This window comes from Podarcis filfolensis (assembly GCF_964270895.1).
Source record: "Podarcis filfolensis genome assembly, chromosome: 10".
In the NCBI taxonomy this organism is placed as follows: domain Eukaryota; kingdom Metazoa; phylum Chordata; class Lepidosauria; order Squamata; family Lacertidae; genus Podarcis; species Podarcis filfolensis.
Window position 1 is genome coordinate 57008440 of NC_139612.1, and position 20209 is coordinate 57028648.

At 42.2% G+C, this 20209-nt stretch overlaps 1 protein-coding gene across 4 annotated transcripts in view; it reads right to left on the bottom strand.

Moving 5' to 3' along the window:
* The window catches only part of NINJ2 (ninjurin 2), a gene marked incomplete at its 5' end in the record, with an annotated part of 91662 nt that overhangs the window by 8789 nt on the left and 62664 nt on the right, over positions 1-20209 (bottom strand). Inside the window, one exon of one of the 4 annotated variants that reach the window (XM_083572435.1) lies at positions 9140-9158. The exons of 2 other annotated variants lie outside the window; for them this stretch is intronic. Coding sequence is in view for 1 of the 2 variants with exons in the window: in XM_083572432.1 (XP_083428558.1) it covers positions 9140-9208 (69 nt within the window). Of the gene's footprint in view, positions 1-9139; positions 9209-20209 lie in introns of those variants that run through there. One more of the 4 variants, XM_083572432.1, reaches the window with a different exon arrangement.

Consider the following 20209-nt stretch of genomic DNA (forward strand, 5'->3'; position numbering starts at 1 on the left):
TCTGGGTTTGCCAATCTCAATGTTCAAAAGCCTCAAAGCCAAAATACTGTACTGTATTAACAGTCATGACATTTTAAAACATAATACATCTTCTGATATTCTCCTGCAATGCTTTCCATTTTCTGATACTTGGTTCTTTAACTGAAAGGTAAGATTTTTTAAAAATACGGTAGTTTAATCAGAATTTAACACTCCAATGAAAGTGCACTGCTAGTAAGCTAGTGTTAAATTCCAACTTTCAATCTTTCATCCTGTGAATGGCCCTGTATCAAGAAGTAATTCTTGACACATTTTTCATTCCCATGGCAACATATCACCTGTTGTTTACATAGCAGAAGGATGTGTCTAGCCACACCTGACCAGCAAGTCTAACACATAAACCCTCTCTTATTTAACCTCCAGTCTCGTAACAGATGCACAGAGATCAGTTGTGCCCCAGACTGCTTAAATAAGGGCTGAGTCTGCGAAGTAGAGCAATTTTGAAGCTCTGCACCAAGAACAGGTGGTACAATCCAACTGCATTGACTGCATTCTGTTAACATTTCCACCCGTACCCATTTCCTGAAATATGTGTGCCAGTAACCTCCCACAAAGAGTTACTGCAAGTTAGGAAAATACCACACTTTTTCTTTATTTAATTCTTTATTAAATTTGTAGATCACTTCCCAAATGAAGTCCTCAGAGTGGTTCATAATAAAATAAATGTCTCAAATGATTTTAAACATTTATCATATAAACTAGTTTAAAACAACAATAAAATCCAAGGCAAAAATCAGTAACACCTCTCTAATTTAAAACATACCAACTAATACTTGCTCAGGGTAGATCCTGACTATGCAAAAAAAACTCCCCAAAATGGCAATATTATTCACTAAGTGGTTTTCCTCCCCATGTTCTAAATGTGCAAAACTGAAGCTCAAATGTTAAAACTTCTTATTTTACTTGGGAGTCTTTTGTTTGAGATTTCACAAAGCTACACACTTCCCAGATGTGCTTTTTTAATGTTGTCCTCATGAAACTGGGCGGGGAGGCAAAGGGACAGAAGAGGCTGCCGATAGTCATCAAACGGGAGACAAAGATTTGTTTCCAAATCTGAGCTTAACAGACAACATTCAAACTGTTAATAGATGCGGTGCCGTGCCCCCGCTGACACATTCCCTTCCCAAGAAACAACATGGAATAAAGGACAAGAATGAGATCTTGGCTTTGGCCCTGCAGCACACAACGTTTAAAGTGCAGGTAAATCACAGCAAAAGGATGCCAGTGGACAGCTTTATGGCTTCCCTGGAACACTTAAAAAGGCACACAGTCATTCCATCAGAATCAAATGCCAATTAATTGTTTCTCATCCTTCCATCACACTCCCCTGATATTGTAATTGGGATTGCAGACAAATGTAAAAACAGCAAGTCTATTTTTTTTTTAGCCTTCTAGGGAGTATTGGGGGTGTACCGCATCCAGGCCCCATCTTTAAGGAAGTCCCAAAGATGTATTTCCCCTACAAGGAACCCGTGTTTCTCCAAAGGATGGAGACAGCTGGGTTTTATAATTTATGATCTGGAGAAAACAAGCATTGCATGCTCCATCCCTGCAGTCCTGGGAGGGCAGCCTGAAATCCACACACCACCCAGCAGAGCCTCGTTTCAGTGCCTTCAACCTCTTCCCCCTGTATTCTATCTTGCTTACCAGATGCAAACTCCATAGCTTCACCTTAGTCAATTTTTCTCCACCGACCCATCAGCTCTGTCTACCCTCTAACCTGATGAGGAGTTCCTTGAACTCAAAGCTTGCACACTATTTTGTGACACTTCGTTTGGTCTAAAAAGAGGCTGCACCAGGTGACCACTCCAGGTGACTTCCTGATTTGCTGCACAAAGCTCACATGGTGGTTAGCCATTACTGATCAACCATTCTGATGTTACTGGGGTAGTTTAACAACAATGAGCATCCACCCTGCATTCATTCTGACTTGCTTGTGGGGTGTTTACACGTCTTACTGCTAGTCATTTGTTCATCCCACATTTTCCCTGTCACTTGCCAAACTACAACAAAATCGACTGCATATCCTGCACAAAGGCTTCATCTGGCTTTCCTTAGAGCTACAGCAGCAGCAAGCAACTGGAAAAGCTCATCAAATCCCAGTATTGCCATCTGGTTTAAATGCCTCTGGGATCACATTGTAATGGAAAAGTTTGCTCAAGCAAATGAAGGAAGCAGAAGGGCAGAGTTTGCAAGAAATATTCTACACCACCTGGTATCCTTTTCTCAATTATGCAGATCACTCATTGGGACAAATTTAAAACATGGCTGACTTGATGAAATGCCTTTAATGCTACCTTAATCTTTCATTGGAAAGATATATATTCAGCCTACAAGTTTTTTTAAAAAAATATTTAAGGGTTTTCTAGAATCTAACATTTCCCCCTAGTTAATTTTATGCTCCTCTACCAGCTGATATTTTAGGTTTTCATTATTATATACATTTTAGTATTTTCCTTACATTTTTATCCTTACTATAAAGTACCCTGGGAATTTATTTTTGATGAACAGCATATAAATACTCAAAATAAATAAAAACACAAAAATAGGTTATTTGTCTGTACAGTGGTACCTTGGTTTAAGAACAGCTTAGTTTATGAACAACTTGGATTAAGAACGCTACAAACCCGGAAGTAGGGGTTTTGGTTTGTGAACTTTGCCTTGGAATAAGAACATGTTTCGCTTCCTGTTGAGTGGGAAAGCACGCCTTGGTATGGGAAAGCTATGGGAAAGCACGCCTTGGTTTAAGAATGCTTTGGTTTAAGAACGGACTTCTGGAACGTATTAAGTTCGTAAACCAAGGTACCACTGTATCTTCATTAGGCAAGTCTGTAATGTCAAGAGTAGGCAGTATCCAATGATGCCTCCCTACTTGTGAAATAAGACCAGTGTCTGCCCATTCCACCCTCCAAGTCTCTAACATGACCCCCAAATCTGATCAAAAGGGTTCTCCAACCTGCTGGAGCCGTTCTAAAGGGTGCTTGTGGGGCTGCAGGTGGACAAAAAGAAGTGAGAAGCAGATGCCTGCTCCCGCAAAACTCTTAGGATAACTCTTGCTTTGATGCAACATCATCTAACCTCCACACATACAAATCAGAGTAAATGCTCATTAAATAGCCAACAGCCACCTAATCTCCCTGCAAACAAATCAGGGTGGAAGATCAATAAACAGGTCATCTGGAAGCACCCAGAGTTCAATTCTTAAGTTCCCTGCTAAAAAGAACAGTAGATTGCCAAGATGCGAGCTCCAGGAGGCTGCTGTGCATTGCCTCCTCCTGGCTGACCTAAACCTGACCTGGGTCAGCCACGACCATTAAAAACAGGACATTGACACTCTGTGAGAGCCCAGTATTCAGTGTGTTAGGTTTCAGCATGACCTGGGATGGGATGGGTGTGTGCAAAAGCACGCAAAGATTCATGTCCCAGATACTGTTGCAAATAACCTTGCTGGGTGGTGAGCAGGGGGAATCATCGGGGCGCTTCAGCGTTAATGCAGATTCAGATTCCTTTTTAATTTATATTTATACATTTCTGGATATGCTATAGCCTGCGATAACCAAGTATGCTCTTACAAAGACAACAGGTGCAATTGAGCCAAAATTAAGCACTTCTACATTCAACCGAGCTCAGTCAGAGAGTTAAGCATGTGCTTAACCCCTCGGAGTGTCATCAATGAGAAGCTCAGCGGTAAAGCAAATGCTTCGCATGCAGGAGGTGCCAATCCTGGCATTTCTAGTTAAACTGATCTCAGGAAGCAAAGTTGGGAAGGATTTATGCCTGAGACCAGGGAGCCACGGCCAGCTGGAGTGGACAGTGCACTGCAAGGCTAGGTAGGTCAGTGGCCTGGCTCATTATAAGGTGGTTCCTATGCTTAACTATGAGAACCAGTTCTGCGTGGTGGTTAGAGTGTCAGACTAGGACCTGAGCGACAGAAGTTCAAATCCAGACTTGGCCATGAAGTTCGTTGGGAGACCTTGGGCCTCTCAGCCTAACCTACCTCAGAGGGTTGTTGTGAGGATGGGAAGAACCGCGTGTGCCCCCTTGAGCTTCTTGGGGGAAAAGGTGGGCTGTAAACACAATAAGCAAGCAAGGAAAGTGGCCTGGAAAATTATGGGGTAGGACTGCAGCTTGGTGCCAGAGCATCTGCTTCGCATGCAGAAGGTTCCATGTTCAAACGCCCACAAGTGGCAGGCTGACATTGTTTTTAAAAGAGCTGGCACCCATCAACCATAGCCTTTCTCTGTGGGGATTCCTTCGCCCACCCTCAGTGTCAGACCTTTACCTTGGATATCATTCATCATGGATTGTCCAGAACAAATTTTTATGTCCAGCTACAATTGGCTGGGAGTAAAACCAGGAGGTTTTCGACTTTCCTTTAGTAAATGGAAACATGTTATTGTGAGGGGTTACGTTTCCTGTCACAACGGTGGTGGAAAACGCCTTTGGGCAGGATCATCGCCTGAGGCAGTGCCACAACAACAGGCACAGTCCTCACTTAGGGCAGCCCAGCTGAACGTCGCTCACCTCAGGCTGCTAGCTGGTTCCCAAATGCTTGGTCTGCACCACAGTGGGGGCTGCTATGTAGGCAACTCTCAAGGAGTGTGTCCGCCAGGAGAGCTGGTTGTGGTTTCAAACAGTGGGCAGGTTGCCATGCCAACCCCACACACTTGTCGCCAATAACGCTGTGGCCTACTTGAACCCATTCCACGGGCTGGTGTCTCATCTTGGCACACGCCCTTGCACATATCGCACAAACAATGCTTCCATTTTACTTTAAAGGAACTCTTAAAAAGCTGCTTTTATTATTATTATTTACTACTTTAAGTGCATAGGCTATATATCTCCAAAATCCCACATGCTTCACTGGTTTGGATGTGGGCGCTTTTCTAGCAGCACTTACAGTCCTTTAGGGTAAAGCCATTTCCCCTGTGCTGCGTCTACAGAGATGGTGTCTTAGTAACTAAGTCTCACCCGCCCAAAATATGAATTAATCTCCTCAGCTGGTGTAAGTGGGGGTTCACCTCCAGGAGCGGCTAGGACAGGTTGCACACACTGGATAGCTCGCACTGTGAATAAAGGCAGATTAAGCGGAAACCTCAGCATGAGCAAAGAATGAGGACGACACATGCCTTTCGCGGCACAGTTATTTGAGACCAACCTGTCTCCCTGCTGTGGCCCACAAGAGACAACGCCAACTGTTCTTGAACGAGAGGAGCAGGCCTGCAAAAGTCTCAGAGGGGGGAGATTTCTTGTGGATGTGCACACACTCTCTCTCCCCCTTGTCCTTTGGCTGACATTGAAACACAATTCTGCTTCTCAGCTGTCTGGTTGCTTGGAACCTTCAGAAACTTTGCCTGTCAGATCAAGTGCACACTCCACAAAGCCTCCTCGAACTCTGCTACCTCCATATTTTTTTAAAAACCTACCATGTAGCACCTAGGAAAGCCTACCCTATTAAGGATGCTCCTCTTAATGCAGATCAAAGCAGACGTTGTGGTTTTAACACCAAGCTGGCCACCCCCCCCACACCTTTGCTTAACTTGCAGCCTGATAAAGAGCTCTGGATATCTTGAAAGCTTGCTCACTATTTTGAGGAATTGGGGACATAGCCACACCGTAAGTTGAAATCACTCCTACACAACTTCTTAATAGTCATGGCCTCTCCAAAGAGTCCTGGGAACTGCAGTTTGTTAAGGGTGTTAGGAGAACAGGACAGTTAACCAAGCCCTTGTGTAGAGGAACATCAGACATAGATGTCAATAGGCAGTTGATTGGTTTGGTAGACACACAATGTATTGGCCTGAATATAAGCTGCACTTTCCCCCCAAATTCTGACTGTGAAAAGTTAAAGTACGGCTTAAATTAGGGACCTTACCAAAACTGGCTTTTACAATATCACTGCTGAAAGAGACATACGGTAAAATGGAATGGGTGTCAGTGCCTGTGGAATTTTAAGGGAGCGGCTTATATTCAGGCCAATATGGTACATTGTCTTTTTTTCTTTTCCCCCCTTGAATTTTAAAGATGCGGCTTATATTTGGGTGCGGCTTATATCAGGCTAATACGGCACATAATGGTCAGATGAATCATTATCACCCCCATATTGTTGATTGGGAATAACAAGTAGAAATGGGTAGGTGATGATGATGATGATGATTATGATGATGATTTGTGGACAAGCCCCAAATGATGTCATTGCCAGTAGGGCTGCTTGAGGATTTCATTCAGATTTCACTTTTAAGTGCAGCAGCCTGATTTGCAGTTCCTGGACTAATGTGTGGATTGGAGCACCATTGCCTTTTGGTTTTCACCCATCTCTGAATTTTGCAATTCAATTCCCAGCTCAAAAAAAACAAAAAAAAAACCCAAAATGCATATAAAATGTGCATTTTTGTTTTAGGATGGTATGAAAGTACATAATTTAGGCTAAACTGCATATCAAGTGTATTTTATAGTAAAATGAGTAAAACAGGTGCACATTTTGTGGGAAAACACAGTAAAAATAAGAATTTTAATGTGAATGGTTTTACAAATATTCTCAGATTGATACAGAAATAGGATGAAATGAATGAATATGTGTGAAACATTCACTTATAAATGAAAATGCATATAAGCATTCACTTATAAATGAAAATGAGTGAAACTGATATCAGCTTGAACACTGATTGATATTGATTGATGATTAGTAATGCTGAGAAGTAGTATTAAGAAGAAATTCTCTTTGCTTGATGAGGCCCCATTTTCTTGATGTTAAAGTAACTTCAAATGAACATGAGCCTAAAAACTGCTTTGCAGAAGCTCTTGCGACTTGCTAATGCAGTTTCATATACAGTAGTTCCCAGGGGAAACCCTTTCCAAGATGAGAAGTGTCATGTGTACAAGGAGGATTACTTAGAATAATTATTTTAAAAACCAGGACACAGAAGCTCTATATATTTGACTCACTCCTATTTAGCAACCACAGCGGATTCCTCGCCAACAGTGCTTAAGGTAGGAAAAGAAATCAAATTAGAAAGACCCTGAAATTAAAAGTAGGTTAGCAGGAAGCGGAGGGGGAGGCATGTATTAAAAATTGAAGAGAAGTAGGGAAGTACAGGACAGGAATAAGCACATAATTATTCTTACAAATATAAAAGTGTAAAGGTTAACTAGTTTCCCAGGATTGCATGCTTATGCCCCAAAATACGAAGAGCCAAATCTAAGAAACATAAATGGCCTTTACATCTGAGGTTCAAGTAGTTCCCTTCTTACCCACAGTTATGATCCCAATTTGAAGAGCTTTTCTGTGAAATTTAGGTCCAAGATCAATGTTTCATCCAGAACAAAAGAGTAATGGATTTGTGCAGAAGAGAGCAGAAATTTGGGGGTAGGTCCTTTTCTCATGCTGAGAGGACCCTGTGATGATCTAGTGACTACCTGTGACTATTAAAAACAAAACAAAAAAATTTCCTTCCAGTAGCACCTTAAAGACCAACTAAGTTAGTTCTTGGTATGAGCTTTCGTGTGCATGCACACTTCTTCAGATACCTGTGTGCATGCACACGAAAGCTCATACCAAGAACTAACTTAGTTGGTCTTTAAGGTGCTACTGGAAGGAAAAAAATTTTTTTTGTTTTGACTATGGCAGACCAACACGGCTACCTATCTGTAACTGTGACTATTAAGACGTCCTAGCATGTGATCTTGAGAACTACTTACGAATATTTATTTTTAAAACCAGTTCTTTCAAAGAAGGAAGTAGCTTGAAAGCTACAATTTATCTATGGAAGTTGCTTGGCATGTTTTGACCACAACTTTTACCAAAATTACCAAAAAGGGCTGCTGCTGTTTCCATTGCCTCTGAAAGCAGCCTGCCTCTAAATATAAGTTGCTGGGGCCCACAAGCGGGGAGAATGCTATTGCATTCAGGCTCCGCTTGCAAGCATGCCAGGAGGGGCAAAGGGTCTTGCCTTAGTTGCAGGGGGCTGGACTTGGGGTTCCCTTCCAAGCCTACAATTCAATGGCCTCAGAAGGTGGCAGGCTTTCATTCATGGGAGGTTTTTCAACAGAGGTTGGATGGCAACCTGTCATGGATTCTTCAGCCATGATTCCTGCATTACGGGGGTTTGGATCAGATGACCTCTTGGGGTCTCTTCCATCTCTATGATTCTATGGTTGGCCACTGAGAACAGGGTAATAATAATAATAATAATAATAATAATAATAAAATTTATTTATACCCTGCCCTCCCCAGCCAAGACCAGGCTCAGGGCGGCTAACACCAGGTTTAAAACAATTAATTAAAATACAACTTAAAAACAAGATTAAAATACAACGCTAAAATGCAGCCTCATTTCAGTAGACACTCAAATCAAAAACTTTTTGAGGATGAAAAAGTCAAATCTTCACCGAGGCCAACTATCCAGAATGGTCCTACGTGGGCCAGAAAAAAGCCAGGGAAGTCCCCAAATAGGAGTTCCATCACAGAAGGAGAAAGGAAAAAAGAAAGAGGGGACTGACTAGATGGGATTTTGGCCTGTTGAAACAAGGCCTTTCTTATGCATTATGATGGTATCTTTATCAGGGGGAAATGAAGATACACGTAGCTTCTGGAGAAGGATGTTGCCTTTATGGCCTGTTTGTGGGATTCCCATATAGACATCTGATAGGCCTCTTTGTTTTATTCAGATGGGTTTTTTTGGGATGTTTTACATTCAATCCCTATACATAGTTACAGAAAAATAGACAATTCTTTAATGCCTTCTGCAAAAGTGGAACATTTCCTTGCTTGCAAAGATGTGACATAGAAATTATGGGCAGTTTGCCTAAAGATCTGTCATTCTGGTGGGCCCTTAACTGCTGCATTTGTGGCCACTGAGGCAAGATATGTCACACTTTAATTATCTCTTTGGTTGGGACTACAGAAAATGTAATCAGCACTGCAGCCCCCTCACAAAGTTGCCAAACAATAATAGCTAGGGACCTGTATGAACCCGTTTTGCCTTTATTTTGTACTTTGAATACCTACTCCTGAAAATCCTCATAAACTTCAACTATTTCTAAGGTTGTTTTTTAAGAGCACACACACACCAGTTGGTCGAATGAAATATATCCCTTTTACCTCTTTGGTGGGCAAATGTGAAAGTGAGAATGTCTCCAGCAAAAGGCATGGGCTTGCCCTGGAATGTACCTGTTGTCAAGCAGAGAGATATATGTTTCTTACACAACTGGAAAATCAAGATATACCCAGTGTATAAACTCTTGACCCATTCTGAAATGAGTGATGCTTTTCATGGCACTTGCACCATAGAAACCTTAATGCAATGCTCCCTGAACTGTTTCTCAAGTTGCTGCCTGTCCACGTGATCTGCCTGACAGGGAGATCGGCAAGAGGAATTATGTGAGGCAGGAGAATGGAACAATATATGGGCAGTCTTTTTCTTCAAGCAGCTGATATATTTTTTTAAACTCCTACAATTAGACAGAGTGCAGGGGCCCCCTCAGGCAGCGGTTGCTGGAGGTCGCAGCAAGTTGCTAGGGGAAGAAAACTGAGTGCGCTACACAGCCTGCCCTGCTAAGTTTGCTTGACGTTCTTCTGTATGTGGAATGTGTGTGCATGTGAGGCATGATGCAGTACAGATGTGGGCACCCACTTAAGCATGGTCGACTCGCATGTGATCACGTATACATACGGCACCATGAAATAAATAAATAAACAGAACCATACCAGGAAATGGTGGGAGAGAGATAGAGAGTCCGTGAGGCTCGCAAGAAGACACCCCCACCCAGAGCCCAAAGAGAACGTCTGTGAGGGCGGAGGACGCCCCAAAGAGATGGAGACGCAGCGGGGCTTTGTTTGGGCTGCTCAGCCTCCCTGCCTAACAGCTGATGCATGGGGTAGCGCAGCAGCAGCAGCATTCCTGCACGTCCTCCAGAATAACTCAGGAAGAGCAGATACAAAACATACTTCTACCATTGGGAGCACAGCAAGGAGTGTGCAATAGAGTCCAAGTCTGCTTTAAACTGATGGGCTTTAATCATAGTAGGATTAGCCTCTAACACCACTTGAAACATGAGACCTTAAGAACATAGGAAGAACCCTGCTGGATCAGGCCAAAGGTCCATCTGGTAAGTTCAACTTCCTGTTCTCATAGGGGCCAATCAGATGCCCATGGGAAGCCCCAAAGCAGGACGTGAGTGCAACTGGGCTCTCCCCACTTGTGACTCCCACCAACCGACATTCAGCAGCATGCAGCCTCCAACAGCAGAAGCAGAACATGGCTAGCAGCCATTGATAGCCTCTTCCTCCAAAATTGATCTAACCCTCTTTTAAAGCCATCCAAGTTTGTGGCCACCACTGCCTCCTGTGGCAGTGAGTTCCACAGTTTACCTATGCACTGTGTGAAGAAGTACTTTCTTTTGTCTGTCCTTAATCTTCCAATATTCAGCTTCATTGGATGTCCTGGATTCTAGTGTTCTGCCAAGAGAAAAACTTTTCTCCGTCCACTTTTTATGCACCATGCGTAATTTAATATTCTTCCACCATGTCACTAACCTGCCTTTTCTGTCTTTAATATGCCCTTTTCCGTAAGCCTGTCTCTTTTTCTCCTTCTCACTCTTTCTTCTATTTTTGCCTTCTCTGTATTGTTCTCTTCCCCTTTCCATTATTCTATTGTATTCTTATTTCTAAAAGCAAACATATGGGCTATCCAGCAGGTGGTGCTGGGTGGTAAATCTACACTGAGCTTGCTCTCCGCCCCCCCCCCCGCCCTGAGTAATCTTTCCTAGTGCATTAATCATCTGCTCTCCATCCTTGTCGGCCTAATGCACCGGCAGATTTCCAGTGCATTATGGATTAGATGTGATAACGCCTAAAAGGGGTCATATGTTATCAGGATAATATATCCCACTCCTGCAAGAAACCACAAAAGTGCATTTGTGTAATTCAGAGGCAACCTGTATTATTATTAGGACTTGAAAGGATGGAGGTTAAGAGTTCAGAAACCAACAAAAAATGTTCATTTATATTTCCAGACACTTAATGCAACTTATTTAGAGCAAAGGACCGCAGATTTATCAAGGACTGAGAGCTACCCTGCCCATATAAATACATACTCTAAAGAGGGCTCTTGGATGTGATCATTCTGTGCTGCATGAAAACCTATATTAGGATCCTAGCAGCACTAGAAAAGAAGAAACACAGGAAAACCAAGCCATGAAGAACATACAAGCAGCTTGAGGATCCCGCTTGAGGCAACAATGATCAAATTACACGCTGGATTGGGGCACATTAATGTGCTGGGAGAGGAGCTGGCATGTGCTTTGAAAAATTAAGCCACCATCTTGGATGTCTCCACCACTCCTCGTCCCTTGGAGCAACCAAGGGCAGATGCAGCACTGATACAAGAAATCAACCTTTTTTCATGTGGCAGCTTACTTTTGTAAGACAGCACTCAACTGTCTATTGCCACCAGACAGGTGCCTTCATTATACTGTACTCTTTTTGCTGCCTGCAAAACTTCCCCACATTTTTTTTTTAAGCAAGCCTACTAAGATATATAAAACATTGACACGGGTTTTAATCTGTTTTTAGTTTAGCACTGATTTTAATTGTCATTATTTGATTGTTTGAGTCTTTTGAACTGTTTTTACTGATAACCTGATTGTTTTGTTCCTTTTATAAATCACTTTTAGGTTTTTTAAAAAGAAATAGTCATACAGTATATGAATTTCATGAAATAAATAAATATTTTTCCCTTCATCCGAGTTCTGATACAGGAAGGCATAAAGCAGGCTAGTGAGGGTGGCAGCGTAGAAATCAGAGGTGTAGTCCAGAGAGGAGTTAGATAAAGAAGTCTGGAGGGCTGTAGTTATATACAGTGGTACCTCGGGTTAAGTACTTAATTCGTTCTGGAGGTCCATTCTTAACCTGAAACTGTTCTTAACCTGAAGACCACTTTAGCTAATGGGGCCTCCTGCTGCTGCCGTGCCGCCGGAGCACGATTTCTGTTCTCATCCTGAAGCAAAGTTCTTAACCCGAGGTACTATTTCTGGGTTAGCGGAATCTGTAACCTGAAGCGTATGTAACCTGAAGCGTATGTAACCCAAGGTACCACTGTACAGTACAAAGTACGGCAAAAATGACATGAATCTCCAGCACTCTCTCCTCCAAATGAAACCGGCCCTTGGGTCTTATTGATGCTCAAGGAAGTGAGGAGTATCAATTTTGGTTGATTATATGTATTGTGAGCTGCTTTTGAGGAGCATTGTTTGTGGGGAAGTGGCATATAAATTCTAAGCGAATCTAGAAAGTGTGAGGGCTTGTCATCTGCCCAACTATTATTTGGAAATCTAGCCAAAGTTAAGCACTTTGGAGTTGGGATAACAGTCTGCTTAAATTTCATTTCCACTGAAATGCATGGGACTCTTAAAAAGTTATTTCTATATCTAACTGATGAGGCAGTTGAAACGTCTTTTTTCGTCTTCTTCGGTTGAGCCAAAATGGACTTATGCGCATGCATTACAGAAAGTAACGCACAAAGGCTCATTACATTAGGGGAAATTGATTTGCAAAAAAATGTATATATTAGGCAAAACTGCAAACAAACATGCATATTTGGAGATTTGCATTAAAATGCTAGTGAATTTTCTTGAGGACCTCAAAAGAAAATTGTGAGCTGATGTGGAAATGTGGAGAACTGTACTTAAAACTGGGACAATGAGAAACTGAGAGAAACCAAAGTAGATAGATTTCTCCATCCCTATACACCACTCTGCCCTCCATCCCTATACACCACTCTGCCCTCTAACAGAAGGACAAAGCCAGGGGGTTCAGGAAAAAACCCTACTATCCCACACCAAACTGGGGCAGTAAGTCACTTCATTCATTGATCCTGCACAGCAGCTGTCTCTAGGGTTTCACACTGGAGACATTTCGAGACTCATCTGGAGATGTCATGAATTGAACCTGAGACCTTCTACATACAAATGACATGACTACCATTGAACAAGGGTTGGGCTCTATTCCCAAATTGCCTCTGTTCACCACAAGGAAAGGGAAGAACTACTTCCTCTCTAGAAAGTAGGGCAGAGAGAAATTGGGGCTGTCCTAGGATGACTTTGTATAATATGACTCTTCTAGTAAAGAATGTAGGCCCTGAGCATAAAATGCATGTCAGGCATAGGCAAAGTGGGCCCTCCAGATGTTTTGGGACTACAACTCCCATCATCCCAGACCACTGGTCCTGTTAGCTAGGGATGATGGGAGTTGTAGTCCCAAAACATCTGGAGGGCCAAGTTTGCCTATGCCTAGCATATGTGAACAGTGCAGTGGAAAGACACTGACTTCTGAAAAGCACTCAGCACAATTCACCCCACAGGAATGCAATCTCTGAGCATGATTCAGAGCCGTTACAGGAAAGCAATGCTGCATTGCAATGCTGATCCTCTCCACTTCCTTCACAATGGAAGTCCAGTGTTCTGATATGCAAATGTATGAAATTAAGGCATGGTTTACTTCTGCAGGAGGGATGTGCTTATGTCTGAGGATCAATTCTGGATCTGCCTGAATCACTTAGCAAAGGGGAGGAGAGTCCAATTTGGACAGTGAAAGGAACAATAGGGGAGGGGTGCTGATCCTTCTCCCACATGTGGCTTACCTCTCTGCAGTATCTGTTTCTCTCTTATCACATCTGCACCATACACTTAAAGCACATTTAAAGTTCATGGCCAAGTTTGGCCACCACTGATTTAAAGCATGAACAAAGCAGAGTTGGGTTTAAGCAAATGGACCTGCTGTCACTACATCTAGTTTGGACCTGAAAGTCAAACAACCAGTCTGGCGAGTCACTCTGGGTGTTGCCAGAAGATGAAAGGAAATTGTTAAGGAAACTGCCTATCAGGAGTAAGTAACTGGCTGTGTGGTTGGCACCAAGCAACACATGGAGCCTGGGAAATGTGGGTGGGTGGGTGGTGCTTTTTCTTTTCTGGTTTTGTTTTACCTTCCCAAAACCAAAGAGCATTGACTGAGCGTTGCTTAGGAAGTAGGTCAAGAGGAAATCGTCTCTCACTTCATATTCGTATCATTATTATTTTACATGAGCAAGGCAGTGTACTCCCCATCATTGCGGAGTGGAAACCGAAGACTGCTGATTCTTGGAAGGAAGTTTTGAAAAACAATGTGCACAGTCAAATATTGCCTCCAAGATGACATCTGCAAGCGATCTCCACTTTCAATTCCCCATTGCAAGTTTCCCCAGTAGTTAATTGAACAATTCAGGGGGGGGGGGGATCTACCGCATGATGCACTTATTCCTATTGCAGTGAAAGCCAAACTTTGTCATGCTCCTAGGATGCAGACCAATAACTGCCCTTTGCCAGTGGTGCTGGAGGAGTTACTGGAAACTCTTAAGGGCATCATCCATATGGAGCTGCAGTTTGCATCTGTTACTTTTCACTGAAACCAACAGCCCATTCCCATTGCCAAAATCCTTCATAGTGTGGACTGCTGGAAAGTACCCAGATCTTTGATTCACATTCCAGCAACATTTTTTTCTCCGAACACTGAAAAAAATCATGAGGGGAAAAGTTAGTTTTTGCATGTGATCACCTTGGCAATGGAAAATGGTTGCATTTCCCTCTCTCCCCCCCCCTTTTTTTTTAAAAAAAGACTAAAATGATTTAAGTTGTAGCTGTTTAAGAAGAAGATCTAATTTACTTAAGGTTGTAATTTGGAATATCTCTATTCGGAAAGACAATAATTTTTACACATGTGAAATTGGAGCAAACAACCCTCCAAGCGAAGTCTAGTTTCAGTAGCAGTAGCTCTTTCACCTTCAACTTAAATGTATTGTAGATGTAAATGAAAAACGTGGGGTTCTCCGCATGTTGTTGGACTGACACCCATAGTGCCTGTTGATTGGCCATTCTAGCTGAGACTGATGGAAGTCCAGCAACATCTGGAGGCTGAGAGGTTCCACATCCTTGTCCTGCATCTTATACAAATATACATACATAGTGCCATGAGGGGCTTTTTGGGGGGGGGAGTAGGCTGTATGCTGAGACCCATCTTTAGCAAAACAGCATATATGCTTAAAATTTAATATATCAGGCCTGGTGTATATACAGAATTCTGTTGCTAAGTCTATCATTTCCAGGTAGGGAGCTGATCTATGCATGCAAATTTGGATCACCTCCTTCCATGGAAGTGAATGGAGATCCGTACAGACACAAGAACTCTATGGGCATCAGAGAGCATGGGCACTCCCATGCACTCTTACTGTGAGACAAGTAAGTTCCATTGCACTCACAGGGCCTTACTACCCAGGCAGTGGCTTTGAACCAAAGCTCCATATCTATTCTGAGTCTGACCAACAGAACTCTGCCTCACCTTCTCATTGATTTCAGCACTGTGGGGCAGCTCTCTCTCTCTCTCTCTCTCTCTGTGTGTGTGTGTGTATCTCTGTGTGTTTGTAATTTGGAAGAGGTAAGGCTATGTGAGTTGGCTAAAGGCTGAAGGCCTCTCTGAGGACCTGATGTGATTATAGGGCAGATCTGCTGCCTTCTAAGAGAGCCTGCTGACTGTTTGCATCCACTTACGCTCTGTTTCTATATTTGTAAATGAAGCAAGCATTGCAAAAACAGTGCAAGTCTTCAGTGCTCTCTCATCTAAAGGAGGCCAAGCCTGGGTAGCGCTGCCCGAGGAATTTGTCACCACTCGAGGAAGTGGGAAAGCAAGCAAGCAACAGAGTGAATCAATTAACTGTTAAGATCTTGCTGTCTAAAAACATGGATTCTGAAATATACTAAGAGTATATTTCATGCTCTTTATTGCAGCTTGTAAAACAGTGATTGAATTGCCCCCCAAACCTCAGGCTTTTATATACATTATTTACACAATGAGTCCCGTCTGATTGGCTGATTCTGCTTCCCTCCTGGAGCCTGATTGGTCTTTTCCTGCAGGCCAATCAGTTGTTGCATTCTACGATCCTACCAGCCTAATAGGCTGGTTAACTTCCTCCTGGAGCCTGATTGGTCTTCTCCTGAAAGCCAATCAGTTGTTGCATTCTAGGATCCTTCTTGTCTATTGTTCTAGGATCCAAGCTTAGTACATAACATAACATAACATTTGTTGACCATCCTGCTAAAGTGCTTCCTCCTGCCATGTACAATGCATTCAGCTTCTCCTTGTTTTTCCCACAACATCCTTCACAGTCTTCACCACGGACCGATTTAACATGATTTGAATGTTTTAACAGCAAAGAAAGAGAAATGCCAACATTACTGCTGTCTCATTTTAATACATACATAGTCTAATGTTGCATGCTGCCCTGAACAGGATGTTCTAAAGCTCATAACCTTAATTCTCTCTTATATAACTTTAATCAACAGACAGACAGGTCACTGGAAGCATGAACTGGTCAAGTCAGAGATATGGACGAATACTGCAAAAGTATGAATACAATGAAGCACGAGTCTTTGTTTACTTCGCCTCTCATCATTCAAGCAACACTTTATTTCAAAGATGCATTTTGTACTCAGAAATGCTTAGAAAAATAAGGCCAGCTCTGTGTCCCATGGAACTGAAATTCAAACAACACCAATGCCCACACAGCTTTCCTTTTGACCCAGATTTCCCCATCCCCAGACAGCCCCTCTTATATGAGAGCAGTTGAATAGTGAGAATACAGCATTTCAATTTTAGATCTTAATGCTTCCTACTGCAATATGCACCACCATCATAATGATTATATGCATGCCATAAAAACACTAGTTTTTTGGACCAATTCCAGAAACTATCTAAACCAAACAGAGGGACAGAAAGAAGGGGCAGAGTACATATCTGGTGAAATGGTAACTATTCCTGAATGGCGAAGGGATTATCCTAGGAAAGGAGTAGCAACAGCTGAAGGGTAGCAAGGAGAGGAAAAAGATGCAATTAAACAGGAATTGGCAAAGAAACAACATACAGAAACTCCTGGCCTATTAAGCCTGGGTGTATGCCATTTCTTTTCAGATAATAAAGTAACTTTGTTTTAGCAAAAAATGGAAGAGAGGTTTAATTCAGTTTGTATTTAAAGGTGAACTGACCTAATTTACACTTTCCAAAATAAATACAGAAAATGAAACACAATCATCCTTTGAAATTCACACTTCTCCAAATTTTGAAATGCAATTTTCCAGGCAAGTAATATTTACCAAAAAAATATATGCTAGGGTATATATTAGTGAAAATCGCATGCTTCCTACTGCAATATATTATGGGGAATTGGTTTGCAAAAATGTGTCTATTAGGCAAAAATGCCCAGAGAAATTTGAATTAAAACACTGGTGAATTTTCATGAAGATTAAAAAAAATGACAAAACGTTTGTGGAGAATTGAGCATAAGACTGGAAAAATGAGAAACTGAAAGAAACGAAGATTGACAGGTTCCCTCATCCCTAGTACCGCAGGCACCATGCATGACTATTTCTTCATCCCTGGCGTTTGCTTATCTCTCAGTCATAACTGTCGCAATCTTTGCAACTGGTAGTCGTGTGTTCATTTCAACAGTATTGTTGCCACACTGTTATTTCCTTGACCTGCTAAAACATGTGGCTGGTTTCTACTCAGAAGCATCAACGGAAATATAGTGCTGGAAGATCAAGGGAAGTAATAGTACCACCTTATTCTGCCTTGGTCAGCTCCCACCAGGGGTCTGCGCCCAGTTCTGGACACCACAGTTTAAGTAGGATATTGAGAAGCTGGAACATGTGCAGAGGAGGGCAACCAAGATGAAAAAGACTCTGGAAATGAAGCTTTATGAGGAATTGTTTAGCCTGGAGAAGATAAGACTGGGAGGTGATATGATCAGGGCTATTTTCCCCAGCTGGAACTCAGTTCCGGCAGCTCTCAGGTGGACGCCATTGTCATTCTAAGAGAACAAGTGAGGTGTTCATGGTGAGTTCCGGCACCTCTTTTTCTAGAAAAATAGCAGTGGATATGATAGCCATTTTCAAATACCCGAAAGGCTATCCCAGGGAAGATGACGCAAGCTTGTTTTCTGCTGCTCCAGAAAGTAGGAACTGAACCAATGGATGAAAATTACAAAAAAGAACTGACTAAACATTAAGAAGAACTTTCTGATGGTAAAAGCTGCTTGACAGTGGAATGGTCTGCCTCAGAAGGTGGTGGACTCTCCTTCATTGGAGATCTTTAAATAGAGGATGAATGGTCATGTGTCAAGGAGTCTTTCAGGGAGTTGGACTAGATGACCCTTGAGGTCCCTTCCAATACTATAATTCTGTGATCATGGGTAATATATGATTATTAATGAGATACCAGCCATATGATGAGAAAAGGGATGAACATTGTCAAAAGAGATGTCTCACAAAAAAAAAATGAGGACACTGATTTGCATGAAGGTAATTTATGCAAATTTAGAAAGAATTAGTATAATTTAAATAAATAAAAAAGTACATCTCACTCTAACAGTGTGAGCAAGTAACCTGAGTGCTTTCTCTGTCGGCTGTCCGGGTTTCTCACTGTTAATTGATAACCTGAAGGCCCAATTACAGTGGTACCTCGGGATAAGAACTTAATTTGTTCTGGAGGTCCATTCTTAACCTGAAACTGTTCTTAACCTGAGGTACCACTTTAGCTAATGGTGCCTCCTGCCGCCACGCAATTTCTGTTCTCATCCTGAAGCAAAGTTCTTAACCCGAGGTACTATTTCTGGGTTAGCGGAGTCTGTAACCTGAAGCGTCTGTAACTCGAGGTATCACTGTACTCTCCCTTCTTAGGGTTCTTTATATTTCAATTTGACAGTCCTTAAAACAGAAGACATTTTCAAAACTGCACTGTCCTCTGATAGTCTTTCAAAATAGAGGGTCATATTCTGTAAAGTAGGGACCATGATCATCCTACATGAGAATAATATATATGGAGACATGACCATATAGCTGGGTAGGTGAGTGCCAATCCCACTCTCTCTGACCTGGTCACAGTTAGCTTTTGGCCCACTTTTCTCAGCCTTGCCCCATGTTTCTTTAAATCAGCCTTAAATCACTAGGAGAACAGCATGCTGGACCAGGTGAGCTTTTGGTCTGATCCATCAAGGCTTATGAGATTTTGTGGGCAGCAATCTGCATCATCGCCAAATGCATAAGCTTATGAACACATTCAACTTTCCATCACACAGTCTAGGGAGTGTCCTTATATCATTACTGTCCAGTACAATATCTATATATAGATATATATAATCAAGAAGCAAGGGGGAAACTTTGTTTACCTTAATACATTAAACTATTATTATTAACAAGATGACTTTTATTAATAATAACAATAAACCTCCACCATTCTAGATTCCTACAGAGATAAGGTACCCTGCCAGTCAGGAGGATATCTGTTTATTTAGCAGGATCTTTCCTGATCTTTTCCTCTGCCCTTGAACTTGGCAACATGCAGCCTTGTTTTTATAGGAACTCCTCAGGAAGGTTAAAACTATTAAAATGTATTCTGCAAGGGCCTTGCCTCAGATCACTCCAGCTGCTTTCAAACTATGAGCTGTCATAACAATTGGCATTTCCTACACCATTGTGTCCACTTGCCTGCTTGTGACTGTTCCAAAATTAACAAAATAATCTCCATCCCTACGACACGCACGCCTAATGCCCTGAATGCCAGCTTTACAAGATCTTGCAATACTTTACAGTGTATTTCACTGCGGATCTGAAATGTCTACTGTTCAGAGCCTACCTTGCTGCCAAGAGTAGCTTCCCACCTGGAGAAAATAAGCAGCTTCAGGGAAAAGGGATTTATTTTCCAGGAAGGAAGCATGGAGGGGATTATCTCCCACTCCTTGCATGCCATGGCCTTGAACCTGTTTCCCACTCACTCTCACATGGCTTTTTAAAAATAATAATTTTAAAAGCAAAGACAAACATGAAATTGCACTCAATGTAGTGAAGATAGCCCAGTTTACAGAATTTCTGCAAAGTGCACAGTGCCTTGGATCCTCCCCAGTCTCCCTTTCATTTCACATCCCTGCCTGTCACAATGACAAGCCTTTTGCTTGTATAAAATGCTCTCAGGTCAAAACTGAGCACGCCGCTTCTCTCTGGCTCAACAGCAACACCATCATGTGTCTTTCCCTCCCTCTATATCCTTTCTACATTGATGGCTGCTGGAGCAACACCTTTCCCTGCAGCTGGC